The 13,190-nt window shown below is 63.3% G+C and overlaps 2 protein-coding genes across 10 annotated transcripts in view; one reads left to right on the top strand and one right to left on the bottom strand.

Moving 5' to 3' along the window:
- Positions 1-4,545, top strand: part of HSF1 (heat shock transcription factor 1) — a 25,457-nt gene extending 20,912 nt beyond the window's left edge. For 3 of the 4 annotated variants that reach the window (XM_077166512.1, XM_077166515.1, XM_077166514.1), the window contains exons 5-13: positions 40-115; positions 234-295; positions 370-466; positions 569-705; positions 803-1,066; positions 2,154-2,259; positions 2,328-2,393; positions 2,560-2,629; positions 2,736-4,536. In XM_077166512.1, coding sequence (XP_077022627.1) covers positions 40-115; positions 234-295; positions 370-466; positions 569-705; positions 803-1,066; positions 2,154-2,259; positions 2,328-2,393; positions 2,560-2,629; positions 2,736-2,941 — 1,084 coding nt within the window. In that variant the 3' untranslated portion in view covers positions 2,942-4,536. Of the gene's footprint in view, positions 1-39; positions 116-233; positions 296-369; positions 467-568; positions 706-802; positions 1,067-2,153; positions 2,260-2,327; positions 2,394-2,559; positions 2,630-2,709 lie in introns of all 4 variants that reach the window. The other variant, XM_077166513.1, reaches the window with a different exon arrangement.
- DGAT1 (diacylglycerol O-acyltransferase 1) lies at positions 4,290-13,190 on the bottom strand. Of its 6 annotated transcripts, none has more exons than XM_077166508.1 (16): positions 12,888-13,190; positions 9,077-9,164; positions 6,936-6,976; positions 6,778-6,863; positions 6,647-6,699; positions 6,443-6,548; positions 6,035-6,277; positions 5,858-5,961; positions 5,724-5,762; positions 5,593-5,634; positions 5,455-5,499; positions 5,268-5,380; positions 5,131-5,196; positions 4,916-5,003; positions 4,765-4,827; positions 4,290-4,677 (listed from the first exon to the last, which is right to left on the bottom strand). In XM_077166508.1, the coding sequence occupies exons 1-16, from the start codon at positions 13,097-13,099 to the stop codon at positions 4,501-4,503; spliced, it is 1,566 nt and encodes a 521-aa protein (XP_077022623.1). In that variant the 5' UTR covers positions 13,100-13,190; the 3' UTR covers positions 4,290-4,500. The 6 variants fall into 6 exon arrangements, 5 of the variants coding, with proteins under 5 accessions (XP_077022623.1, XP_077022622.1, XP_077022624.1 ...); XM_077166507.1 differs by lacking the exon at positions 12,888-13,190 and adding an exon at positions 9,588-10,176; XM_077166509.1 differs by lacking the exons at positions 4,765-4,827; positions 12,888-13,190 and adding an exon at positions 9,588-10,182.

Below are 13,190 nucleotides of genomic sequence, written 5' to 3'. Positions count from 1 at the left end.
GCTGAGTGCTTATGGACTGCCCACCTTGGTTCCCTGCAGTGAGAATGAAGCCCTGTGGCGGGAGGTGGCCAGCCTGCGGCAGAAGCATGCGCAGCAGCAGAAGGTGGTCAACAAGGTGTGGACAGGCAAGGGCAGTGCCAGCAGCCAGGGAGGCTGCAACCCCAGCCCCTGCCTCTGCAGTGACCACGTCCCTGACCCCTGTGCCCTTGGTGACCTATCCCCTCTGTCTGCAGCTCATCCAGTTCCTGATTTCCCTGGTGCAGTCGAACCGGATCCTGGGGGTGAAGAGAAAGATGTGAGGTGCCGGGGAGACCTGCGCCCGGGGCGAGGCCTGGGGGCGCCCAGCACTAACCTGGACCCTCTCCGCAGCCCCCTGATGTTGAACGATGGCAGCCCAGCACATTCCGTGCCCAAGTATGGCCGCCAGTTCTCCCTGGAGCACCTCCACGGCGCTGCCTCATACTCGGTGAGCTCGCGGCAGACACGGGGCCTCAGCCCAGGGTTGGGGCAGCCAGGGGGCAGGAGCTGCCGGGGCCCCCACACGCAGCCAGCTCAGCTCTGCTCTTAGGCGCCGTCCCCGGCCTACAGCAGCTCCAGCCTCTACTCATCGGACGCTGTCACCAGCTCTGGGCCCATCATCTCTGACGTCACTGAGCTGGCCCCTGCCAGCCCCTTGGCAGCCACCGGCAGGAGCCGAGCCGAGAGGTGGGACCAGGGCCCGGGCAGAACAGGGGGAGGTGCAGGGGCCACCAGCCAGGCCCTCACTGAGTATATGTCCCCCATCCGGGTCTGCACCATCCAGGCCCCTGTCCAGCAGCCCCTTGGTGCGCGTCAAGGAGGAGCCACCCAGCCCCCCTCGGAGCCCCCAGGTGGAGGAGGCAAGCCCTGGGCAGCCAGTCTCCATTGTGGAGACACCCCTGTCCCCATCTACCCTCATCGACTCCATCCTGGGCGAAGGTGAACCTGTCCCCACAGCCCCACTGCCCACCCCTGCTGGGGGCCGCACCCCCACGTCCCCACCTGTTTCGGTTCCTGAGAAGTGCCTCAGCGTCGCCTGCCTGGACAAGTGAGTACCTTGGGCCCACCCTACCCCCAAGCCCCTAGAAGCAGGGCCAGGGCGGCTAGGTCTGTCCTGGATTGCAGGCCACTGTTTGGCCTCAGACACCCTTACCCCTGGCCTGCTAGGCCTACCCATGTGCTCATCACAGGCCTGTGTGGGGTTGAGGAGGGTCACTGGCCAGGCCACCCACAGCACCCGTACTGAGATAGGAGCCTGAGGTACAGGGAGGGTGGGTTGGCCTGCTGCCAGGGGCCCTGGAGCCTCCCAGCTCCTGTGCCCTGAGCCCTGTGGCCTCATTCTGTGTGCTGCCGGCCTGGCCAGGACAGAGGTGCTGAGCAGGGGTGGGGTAGGGAGGCCGGCATGGAGCTGCGGGTGGCCGTTGTCTTTGTATCTTGCAGTTTGTCTCATACTCCACAGATGTCTGGGGTCACCCGCCTCTTCCCCTGCCCCTCCTCTTTCTCTCTACATGGCCAAGTCCAGCCAGGGTTAGCGTTGCCCCGACTGGGGGTGGGAGGAGGGCTCCCAGTGAGCTCAGGCCCTCACCCAGCCAGACCTGGCCTGGCCTTGACTGCTGACGGGTCATCGGGGCCCCTGCAGCAGGGGGGCCTCTTGGGTCTGCCTAGGCCAGAGCCAGGGGCCCAGTCACTGATGCGGACAGGACAGGCCCCTCTAGTGCTTGGCAGCCAAGGCATAGGTGGGTTGGCCTGGGTCAGGGCATGTCCCCTCAGCACTAGGGAGTGGGCTGGCCACAGTCACATGCCTAGCACATGTCCATCCTTCATCTTCCAAATTGAAGGAGAAGTTGTCGAGCCAGAGAAGCTGCCGCCTGCCCCTATCCACTACAAGAGCTAAAACCCCAGCTGCACTTGGTGCCTCCCAGGGACCAGACAGGCTTCCAGCCCAGTGCAGGCCCCTCGGTGTGCAGCGCCCGTCACTCTCCATCTGATCCCAGCCACTCCTGCCCCACAGGCCCCTGGCAAACGAGGGCCACCGCTTCCAGGGGAGGGGAGCTTCCTTAACAGAGCCCCAGTGTCCTCGTGTTCCTGAGGCAGCCAGGGGCTCATCCTCACTGCCTCCCACTCACCTTGGCCAGGAACGAGCTCAGCGACCACCTGGACGCCATGGACTCCAACTTGGACAACCTGCAGAGTCTGCTGAGCAGCCATGGCTTCAGTGTGGACACCAGTGCCCTGCTGGATGTGAGTGCCCACCTGTCACCCCCCATGACCCCACCTTGGGCTGGCCCTGACCTCCCTTCTCCCCACAGCTGTTCAGTCCCTCGGTGGCTGTGCCTGACGTGAGCCTGCCTGACCTCGACAGCAGCCTGGCCAGTGTGCGTGGTGGGGGGATTGTGGGACGGGGAATGGGGGACAGTGCATGGGGTAGAGAGGCAGCCAGCAGTGGGGAGGCCAGCCATATGTGTGTTCTGCAGCAGAGCCAGGTGGGGCAGGGGAGCCAACTGTGGGGCCCTCACTCCGCCCCCCCTGGGGTCCTGGCAGATCCAGGAGCTCCTCTCCCCCCAGGAGCCACCCAGGCAGCTGGATGCTGAGAACTGTGGCCCCGACTCAGGTGAGCCAACCCAAACACCCCTGCCTACCCCACCCACAGCCCCCACCCCTCCCGGACCCCCCACCTTGGTCCTCCCCTAGCTCTACCTCCCCGGCCCACCCCGCAGGGAAGCAGCTGGTGCACTACACAGCACAGCCCCTGCTGCTGGTGGAACCCAGCCCCGTGGATGTTACAAGCACCGACCTGCCTGTGCTCTTTGAGCTGGGGGAGGGCTCCTACTTCTCTGAGGCGGATGACTACACAGAGGACCCCACCATCTCCCTGCTGACGGGCTCGGAGCCCCCCAAAGCCCAGGACCCTACTGTCTCCTAGAGCCCTGGAAGGAGCAAGCCAGGGCTGCCCGCCCTCCCTCCTAGCACAGGGCTGGCCATGGCGAAAGGCAGGCTCACGGGGGCCACTGCCATTGGCCGCCCAACCCTCTGGCCAGGTGAGGAAGGGGGCACTCAGGTCGGCCACTGACAGGTGATGGCCGCAGCAGTTCGATGCTTTGCCCCAGCTTCACATGCCCCCTGGGCTGTGGGGGACATCTTTGGCACACCGTGGACTGACCCTGCAGATTGTTAATAGGCAGATTTGTATTTTGGATTTTTACATGAGAAGTCCATGTTCCCTTGATGTAGATAACAGATACAAGTACAGGTGGACAAATGGACAGACAGGACGCACAGAAATGTATAAACAGACAAGCTCTGTGCTTATGGTTTCAGTGTCTGTTTCTCTTCCTGCCCTGAGGCTGGGCTGCCACAGCCTCCAGGAGGGAGGTGGCTGCCCAGGGCACACTGATTGTAAGGGACCAGGGTTTACCCACAACTATTACAAGACCTAACAGTTTGCCTCAGAGGGTGGGGGGAGGCAGCTGGGCTCCCTTCCTGAGGGCTCTACTCACACTCAGGCCAGGGGAGGGGAGGATGGGCGCACTGGGTATGTCGTGACACTGGGGTTCCCACCAGTCCTGCCCACCCCTGGGGCCAAAAGCACCCTAACCTGGCAGTGCCCCCATGGCTGGGACAGGAGCAGAGGCCAGGTGTGCTGGCTGGGTGACCAGATGGGACCCTGTTCTGCCCACAGCCTGGGGGCCTCAGAAACTGGATCCTGGGGTCACCACCCTCAGACCTCAGTTGAGCACCCCTCCAGTCCTGGGACACGTCAAGGGGCTATGGCCTGGCCCTGAAGCAGGCTAGCCTGTGCCACCCTTTCCCCAAACTGCTCCCTCCATTTTTGACCTTCTGCCTACCCACCCCCTTCCCTCCACAAACATGTATTTATGCCAGGTGGGGCAGGGAGGAAAAACCCCAGGGTAAAGGTTTGTGCCCAGATTCCCACCAGACATTGCCAGCACCACACACTCCACACATACACCCACTCACACCCTCACTGGGTGAACTGGGCACTCCTGGGAGGCCACCCTACTGCACACAGGCTGAGCAGTGGTGCCAGGATGCAAGTCCTGTGAGGGTGCTGCCTGGGCCTGCTGCTCCCCCTGCTGGCCATCATGCACCCCAGCATCCCCTCCCACTAGCACCATGGCCTGAGGCCCTGGGTAGACAGGAAATTTGTCCCTAATCCCCCAAAGCACATGCCCCAGAGCTGCTCCCCTCCACCCCAGGCCCTGAGACCAACCCCAGGGGTTTCTGAGGGTACCACGAGTGCCCCAATACGCTGAGGGAGGTCACTCAAGACAGCACTTTATTGACACACTTGGCCCTCGGGTGGACAGGCCCAGGACGGGTGGCCAGGGTGGATGCAAGTCAGGCTGGGTGGTGGCCAGGCCCAGTGGAGGGGGCACAGCCAGGCCAGTGGGTGTGTTTGGCCCGTCTTGTCCCATCCAGAAGGAGGGGGGAGGGTCCCAGGGGCCTGTGACTCGCCCTCTGTCAGGGAGCGGGCAGCAGTGAGGAAGGGCCAGCGTGGGGGGCCTCATGGTTGAGCACATAATAGTCATGGACGTACATGAGCACAGCCACAGGCTGCCCTATGATGAGCGTCAGCCACACAGCTGCATTGCCATAGTTGCCTCGGAAGAAGCGGCTCACAATCCAGGCCAGCGGAATCTGGGGTATATGGGCAGGACCTCGGTTAGCAAGGTCTGGGGGTCACCTAGCCCCTTCTGGACCCAGGGGAGGGGTGTGGGGGCTCACCTGGGCCATCATGCCTGCAAATGCCCACAGGCGGAACATGCGCAGGGGGATGCTCACCAGGTACTGGGGGGACAGGGGGCAGGTCAGGTCAGTTCCTGGGCAGCTCTGGCCCACAGAGGGCAGGTGGATCACACCTGCAGGGACAACTGACCTCATGGAAGAAGGCCGAGGCCAGGAACACCCCCATCCTGGCCACCCACTTGCTGGTGCCTCGGCGCAGCATAGGTTTGTAGAAGTGTCTGCGGAGCAGGGACCAGGGTGGGACGGGGCCTATGCCCCCCCACACACACACCCTGCCCGTGTGCACACACACAAGCCTCTCCACCCAACAGCTCACCCCTGTGACATGCACGCTCACCCACTCACCTGTTGCACCACTTGTGCACAGGGATGTTCCAGTTCTGCCAGAAGTAGGTGACCGACTCAGAATTCCTGGGGAGGGGGCAGTGTAGCTCAGCGCAGGCTGTGCCCCTGACCCCACCGCCACCCTCCCTGCCACCCACCACCAGTCACGGTAGAACTCTCGGTCTGCAAACTGCATGAGCTCGGCCACAGCGTTCAGGCATGAGTGGAAGAACCAATAGAAGAAAATGAGCCAGATGAGGTGGTTGGGGACCTGCAAAGGGGACAGGCTCCAGTTCAGGGACACCCCAGCCCCACCCCCAGCCCCAGCGCATCCTCACTGCTTACCGCCAGCTTCAGGAGTCGCTCGATGATGCGGGAGTAATCCATGTCCTGTAGAAACGGGGGTCAGCCTGTGCTGGGCCCTGGCCCTGGCCCCGGGCCCCAGGCCCACAGGCCCCCAGCCCCAGGTACTGCAGTGCTCACCTTGAACGGCTTCATGGAGTTCTGGATGGTGGGGACCATCCACTGCAAAGGGGTGCAGTGTCAAGGCTGCAGCCACCCACCCCACAGCCACCTACCCAACCATGCCCCACCCACTGTGCATGGCCCCTTACCTGTTGGATCAGCCCCACCTGGAGCTGGGTGAAGAAAAGCTGAGGAGCAAGCAGGGAGCAGTAGCTGAGTGCGAGTCCCAGTGTAAGCCATCCCCCAACACCCCCACTGTACCCAGGCAGCTCCCCAACCTCACCATCTCAAAGATCCGCCGCAGCAGGAAGCGCTTCCGAATCCGGGGTGAGCGGGGAAAGTTGAGCTCGTAGCACAGGGTGGGGGCAAAGAGGAAGTAGTACAAATCTGGAACAGGAGGGCAGGGGCTGGCACCAGCACAGGCCTGGCACCATGCCTCCCAGCCCCGACAGGGCCTCACCACGGTGGGTCAGGTTGTCAGGATAGCTCACAACACGCTGAACCAGGCCCCTGTTGACCTTCTTGTCTCCAGAGGCCATGGGCAGAGCAGACGGCGAGGGGTTGGGAGCGGGGGCCCCAGCGGGCCACCCCCCGCCAGCCTTGGCCCTGCCCCTGCGCTCCCGGCACCACAGGTTCACATCGCGGTAGGAAAAGAGCTTGAGGAAGAGGATGGTGTAGACCAACAGCGCAAGCACGGAGCCCACTGCGGACAGAGGTGGGCTCAGGGGCACGCTCCCCACGTACTGCTAAGCCCACTGCCCCCTCACTCCAACCCCCCATCACTGCCCACTGGAGAACTGTGCCAGGGGCAGAACCTGCAGCACCCATCTCTCTCCTGAGGCCAGACCAGGGTGGGGGCTGGGTGCACCTGGCGTGATGGATTCCACCAGGAAGGCCACCGCCGCAGGGAAGCAGAGCACAGTGGCCAGGTTGGTGGCATGCAGCAGCAGCCCCATGTTCTCCGTCAGGGCACCCTAGGGCAAGGGGGGCAAGCATCAGCCAGGGTGGGCGTAGGATGGCTGGACAGGGACTTGGGGGCTTGGGCAGGGCTGGATCCAGAGGCACTGCTTACCACTGCCAGGCGCTTCTCGACCTGGAGCGCAGCCAGAGCAAAGGCATTGGCCACTGAGGACAGAAGGCCATGCAGGTTCAGGGCTGAGCTTGTGCCACCCACCTGCCGCCCCAACCTGGCACCCAGCTCACCAATCACCAGGCACAGGGCAGGCCAGCTGTAGGGGTCCTTCAGGAACAAAGATACCACCTGGATGGGGTCCACCAGGATGCCGTACCTGGAGGAACAGGACCTGAGCAGGGGAGCCAGGCCACAGGGAGCCAACGCGGGCAAGGGAGAAACCACTCACTTGATGAGGTTCTCTAAAAATAACCGTGCATTGCTCAAGATCTGCAAGAGAGGGCGGGGAGGGGACGGGTAAGTCAATGCCCCAGTTACCTTGGACATAGTACCCCAGCAGCCCCAGCACCCCCAGGCCAGTGACACAGCCTGAGTCCTGCGGGCTCCTAGGCCTGGTACCACTCCGTGCAGGGCAAGTCCAAACTCCTCACTGCCACAACAGGGCACCCACTGCAACACCACAGGCACCTAGCTCCCACAGCCCACACAGCACCGCCAGGCCACAGCTCCAAAGCCCTACCCAGATCCCAGGAAGTCCTTGGCCCAGGGAAGCCAGGCCTGGCAGAGCCCCAGAGGCTGGCCGCTGCTGGTGGCCCAGGCCAAGGAGGGTGGCGCCCACCTGACCAGGGCTTGTCCCCTCCAGGCCATCCCTGCAGCACCCAATGTGCAGCAAGAGGCTGTAGCAAAAGGTCTGGGTACCAGGAGGCAGCAGAAAGCTACTGGTCAGAGTCTGGGAGGGGTCAGGAGACCAGCAGTCCCACCTCTGCAGCCCCTGGGCAGCCCTGCAGACCCAGCCTGGAGCTCCCAAAGGAGCTTCCCAGGCCTGAGTCCCACCCAAAGGCATGCTGACCCCAGCCCACTAATGCCACCCAGAGCCTGGATCCTGCATAGGGGTCAGCAGGGTACAGAGGAGCCAAGCAAGCACTAGAGAAGAGCAATACTGATGCGAGGTGTGCCCTCCCTCAGGGGGCAACAAGATCAGAGAGGAAGGGGCCAACTGCAGGACCGTCCAGACACCCACCACCCCACCCCAGCAGCAGGTTCCGCCTACCCACCTCCTGCCGGGCCCCAGGACACACGGCCCCACGGGGTTCCCCAGCCTCAGAGCTGCCTCAGGGTAGCCTGTCCAGAAAGAGCTCACTGTGGAGCCAGGCCACAGGGTGAAAGAGTGGGACCCCCAGAGCATGCAAACCACTCTGCAGGGACAGGGTGGCAGAGGTGGCCCAACAGGGGAAAGTCTCAGGGGCCAAGCCAAAGGCAGGCAGCCCAAAGAGACCGGCCAGGGCTGCCCAGGGGTGGCAGCTGGCCCTTCCCTGGCTCCCAACAGATGCACCCTGGCCAGGAACAGCCTGCACCTTGAAATATCTTCTGGGGCCAGGGTTGGCACAAGCCCAGTGTCCGCTCACTGAGTCCCTGGGCTATGCAAAGCAGCCAGCTTCTCACTCCAGCAGACTGCATGACCCCCACCCCCCTAGCTGACTGAGGCCCAAGGTGCAGCCAGGCTCAGGGTGCCGGAAACATGCTGGGACACTAAGCAGGGCCTGGGTGCAGGTGGAGCCCCTCCATACAGGAGTCACAGGTGAGAGGCTCACGTCACAAGTCTGAGCTGGGCCAGGACTTCAGGCCAAGTCAGCCCAAGGGGCTGAGGGGCCACAGCTAGGCCCTGGCCCTTCCCAGTCACCCACTGGCTGGCCCCTGGAGCTGGCGCCAGCTTCTGCCAGGACAGGCCTGCCAGGCCCACCCCAACTAAGGTGAGGTTCCCAGAGAGAGCAGGCTCCTCCTCCCCAGACACAGCCTCAGACCACTCCAGCCAATCATCTTTCTGGGGATCTCCTGGGGCCAGGCACAGAGAGAGAGGGGTCAGGGGACCAGGGGACAGAGCTGTGGCCTGGGGCTGCCCAACTGGGCCCACAGCCCGGAGCAGCACAGGGAGCCATCTTCTCTGCTGTGCCCCCCCAGGCAGGTTGCTGGGGCTCCAGCCCCAACCCCAGGGCTCCCCCAGATGCCCCGTCTACAAACCCACAGCCCCACCCAGCCGATCCCCTCCTGCTCCCGCCCTCCCACTGGGCCTGCCTACCTCCCGGGGCTTATACCCACCCAGTGAAGCCACCTGGGAATACCCTGGGCCTACCAGGTGCAGTCCACCCCTAGGGCCCCCCAAGGGCTGTCCTCTTCCCACAGCAGTAAGCACTGAGAATCTGGCCCCCAGAAGCCCCTGGGCAGCCACTGCCAGAACAGAAGGTCCCCTGAGACAGAGAGGCATGGTCCCACACCCTGCTAGGAAAACAGTCACCAGGAGAGAACCTGGACCCAGCACCCCAGAAGGCAAACACCTGGCCTGCCCCCTGTCCCCCGACATTCCCCACTCACCAGCATCACCACACACCAGTTCAGGATGCCACGGTAGTTGCTGAAGCCACTGTCCGAGCTAAACAGAGAGTCTTGCACGCGGTGACAGCTGGCAAGCAAAAAGCGAAACCTTGGGTGTAGCCACCCCAGTGTGGGCAGTGACCTGGCCCTCCAGGGCCTTAGGACACCTTCCTTGGACGTGAACACTGGGCACACCTTCTGTGGGAGCTAGCACACAACCACAAGCTGGCCCCAGCCCCCAAGCACACAAGGCAAGGCCCCTCTGCCCCAGCCACCGACTGCAATAGCCACTCCACCCCAAACCTCTCCCCTGGTCCCAACAGCCTGCATGCTAGGGGGCCAGGGCCCAGCAACCCCACACGTCAAGCTACCAGCACCCTTAGGCAGAGGAAGGGGCTGCTACAAAACTACAAGTCCTGCCTGGAACCCAGGGCACCCTAGGCTGGAGCCAGGGCACTGCTCCCACAGGCCTGGCTACAAAATGGCATCAGGGCCACAGGGAGAGTCCCACCTGCAGACCTCTGCTGGCTGGGGAGGAGGGAAGGCAGGGCCAGCCTCCAAGGCAGCAAGGCCTGCTGCTCCATCTGTGGTCTGAGGGCCAGCTGAGAGCTCTGGCTGATGGATGTCGTCAACACTGCCCTCTATGCTCTGTCCTTGGGCCTTCCCAAGTGCCTGGGACAGTATAACTGTGCTCCTGCCTGTGGCACCCCAGAGACAAGGGCGAGGGCCCATCTGTGAGGGGTCCCTGGCCCAGGGGAGAAACACAAGAGCAGGCCCTCATGCCCCTCCCCATTCCTCACGGCCAACATGGAGGCAGAAGGGGCACCCGGTAGCTGCTTCTCGGCCAGGAGGCGCTGATGGCAGTGAGCAAAGTCTCTCTAGTATTGGAAGCAGAAAAAGTCAGGGCCTACGTCTTCCCCTTCCAGCTCTGGGTCCCACACATGTACACTACAGCGCCCCATGCACACATGCCTTTCCCTGCAAGGCCCCAGGCAGGGGTGAGGAGCAAGAGCAAGTGGCAGAGGCACCAGGCAGGGCTACACGGGCCTCAGGTGCTGCCTGGCTAAGTGACACCCATGCCCAATGGCCCTGCCCAAGGCCAGGGGCCAAGGGGACACTGGGGGCCACCCCACCACTCATTAGCCTGGATGGTGGTATGGGGCCTGACTGAATTCCTAGGTCAAGGCTGGGCCTTCCCTCTCTGGCCCTGCCTACCCTGTGCCCAGACCCCTCCCTCCACAGCCAGACCCTGCTCTCCCACCTGCCAGGGCGTCCCAGGCACCCAGGGAGGTAGAAGTCACCACATGGAACCACAGGGTGGTCTCTGGACCTAAACAGACCAGCCTCCCTACTGCCTGCCCCACCCCAAGTTTAAGCCCATGGTTTTTCCCCAGAACCATCCCTAAGCCTCCTGGCTGTCCCCATGGCTGTTTCACAGGTACCCCTGGCCCTCTGGCCCCACGCTTGGCCCGGTACAAGGAAGGCTGTACCGCTTCTGCGCAGCAGCTTGCAGACAACATGAGGGGAAGGGTGGCAGGTCCCACTCTGACATCAGACATCACAGCAGGTGACCTTGAAGTAGGGAGTAGACACCTCGGCCCCAACCATCCCACAGGCCATCCCCAGCTCCTCGGCCCCCCTCAGCCTCCTGATCCCCACCCTCAGCTCTGGTAGCTCCCCACTGTTCTGCTCCCACCTCCCTGTGCTGCCCTGCTCCCAGGTCCCCTAACCCACAGAAGAAGCCCCCCTCCGCGAGGGCCCACAATAGTCTGGATGTGCCAGCAGGATCAGCTGCAAGTGGAGCAGAGAACAGGCAGAGTGCTGGCACAGGGAGATAGTATGGAGAGCGTGCCCAGAGCCATTGGCCATCCGCTCCCTGCCTGGGGCCTGCCATGCTCCCAGGCCTCTGCTTCCCAGCTACAAGTGGACATGTAGCCAGCCCTCCCCTTGATGGAGCAGCCTTGCCCTGGACTGCAGGCACTGGCCTCCTTCCTCACAACAGGGCATCACTGTGCGTCTTCACATCAACGTGGAGAGTGGATCCCAGCCACCCCCACAAGGTTCTGGCCCAAAGGCCAGCCACGACAGCCCAGCCCAGGAACCAAGCTACCTTCCCATGGCCACTTGGCCTCTGGATGAGCATGGGGGACAGTGGAAAGGGAGACAGAACACCCTCAGAACAGTAGAGCTATGAAGAGGTCCTGGGTACTGTACTCGGTACAGAGATCCGGGCTGAGGGGAACATGAGGTCCCGCAGGAGGGTGGCAACTTTCATTCCTGCCCCACAGCCACACCCTGCTTTGGAGTCAGAAGGAAGAGTACAGACCCAGATCCTGAACCTGAACCTGAGCCTGCCCAGCCCTAGACGAGCAGGAAGTCTCAGGGGAGGGGAGGAGGCTAGAAGGAAGACTATGACACAGCCTTCTAGGTCCAGGCAGGGCTGGACCTAGAGGCAGCTGCAGTAAGGAAGGGAAGCAGGAAGGACGGGCCAGAAGCCAAGTTCAAGCAGGGCAGCCAGAGTACAGCTGGCCCCACTGCCCACCCACCAGCACCCAGAGCAGGCATGTTCTCCGGACCCAGGGGCGGGCTGCAGTTAGTTGGCCCCTGCTACCCATCCCCACCTTCCACTGCCCCTCCTCCTATGGGGCCCAGGATTCCACTCCTCAGCAGCAGCTTGTGCAAGAACGAGCACTGAATAGGAAAATGACTACCCACCCTGCCAATCCCAAGGCCAGACGCCTTCATCTCACACAAAAGCACCCTACTGACCACCCTCTCTGGAGGCAAACTAGCCACCCCAGACCCCTGGAGAGAAGGATAAATGGGGCCAGGCGGTAGAGGTGAATCCTTCAGGGAGCCTCCTGCCTGCTGGGCCAGCTGCGCTCACCCCCCAGATCCGGGCCTAAGGGCAGCAAGCACTCCCCAGTAGAGCCACGCCCTCCCCTTCAGAGCCTGTGGCACCCACCCTGCCGACCTTTGCTCACTGTTCTCTGCCCACCTGACTCTGAAGTTACCTTATCTCTCAGGTGGACTGTGAACACCCCAAGACTCCCACACCCCAGAGCCTCAGTCCTTGCTTACTGTGTGGCAATCTCAGCCAGCTGATTAACCAATTACCCACTTCCTCCTGGTGAACCTCCAGCCCCTTGGCTACTCCCTAAACCAGAACCCCCAAGGACCTGAGACGTCTGTGTACCCAGAGCCAATGGCTAGGCTAAGCTATCTCCACCCCCAACCCCCACTCCCCTGGCCTCCCCAGCTTCCTCCAACGAAGGAGAGCCCACCTCTCCACCAAAGCACAGGACTCAGCTCCTGCTCCTTTAGATAGCGTGAAAATGGCGATCGAGCTAGGAAGGGAAGGAGCCCTGTGACTGTCACAATGTGCACTGCCCCCTGCCCCAGGCAGACACTGCTCCCATGCGGGCTGGCTCTCCTCTGGGAGGCTTCCCTACACCCAAGGTACTGGCGAAGCTCCCCAAGGAGACCTGGGCCAGACCCATTTCTATCCCACCGGGCACCAAACTTTTGCAGGCACGGAGAGAACCCACTAAAGTTGGGGCTCCTGGCTGGACACATCTGAAGTTACACGGACTGAGAGGGGTCTGCAGGAGCGGCTGCGCTGGGCCTCACCTGGTGACCTTGGCAGGTTACCCGCCCCCCCAAGCCTCAGTTTCCCAGGGGGCACGCTGGCAGGTGAGGTCAGGGGGGCCAGGTTCCCGCACACTGAACCCGCGCTGTTGCGGCCGCTCCCGGTCCCAGCAGGTCCCGAGGGTTCAGGGGATCAGAGATCCGAGTCGAGGCCCACCGTTACCTTAGCTCCAAAGGACCGCTGCCCACGTGGGCGGTTCCGTCTTCGCCTGGAGCCGGAGCCGGAGCGTCGCCCCCGCCACCCAGGTCGGGGCCCGCCGCTGCGTCCCGCACCCCCTCATCCGCCGCCGCGGACCGGCAGATGCCGTCCTGACTCGAGTGCCGCGGGCCCGACCTCTGGCGCCGGGAGACGCCCGCGCCACCGCGGTCTCCCATGGCCCCAGTCCGCCGCGGCCAAGACCGGTGCTCTCGGGGCTCGCAGCACCCGAGGCCCGCCTCCCGCCAACGGCCGCCGCCGCCGCCGCCC

The sequence above is a fragment of the Tamandua tetradactyla genome, chromosome 6 (genome assembly GCF_023851605.1).
Source record: "Tamandua tetradactyla isolate mTamTet1 chromosome 6, mTamTet1.pri, whole genome shotgun sequence".
NCBI lineage: Eukaryota > Metazoa > Chordata > Mammalia > Pilosa > Myrmecophagidae > Tamandua > Tamandua tetradactyla.
The sequence above is the reverse complement of the archived record's forward strand: the minus strand, read 5'-3'. Positions and strand labels throughout refer to the sequence as shown.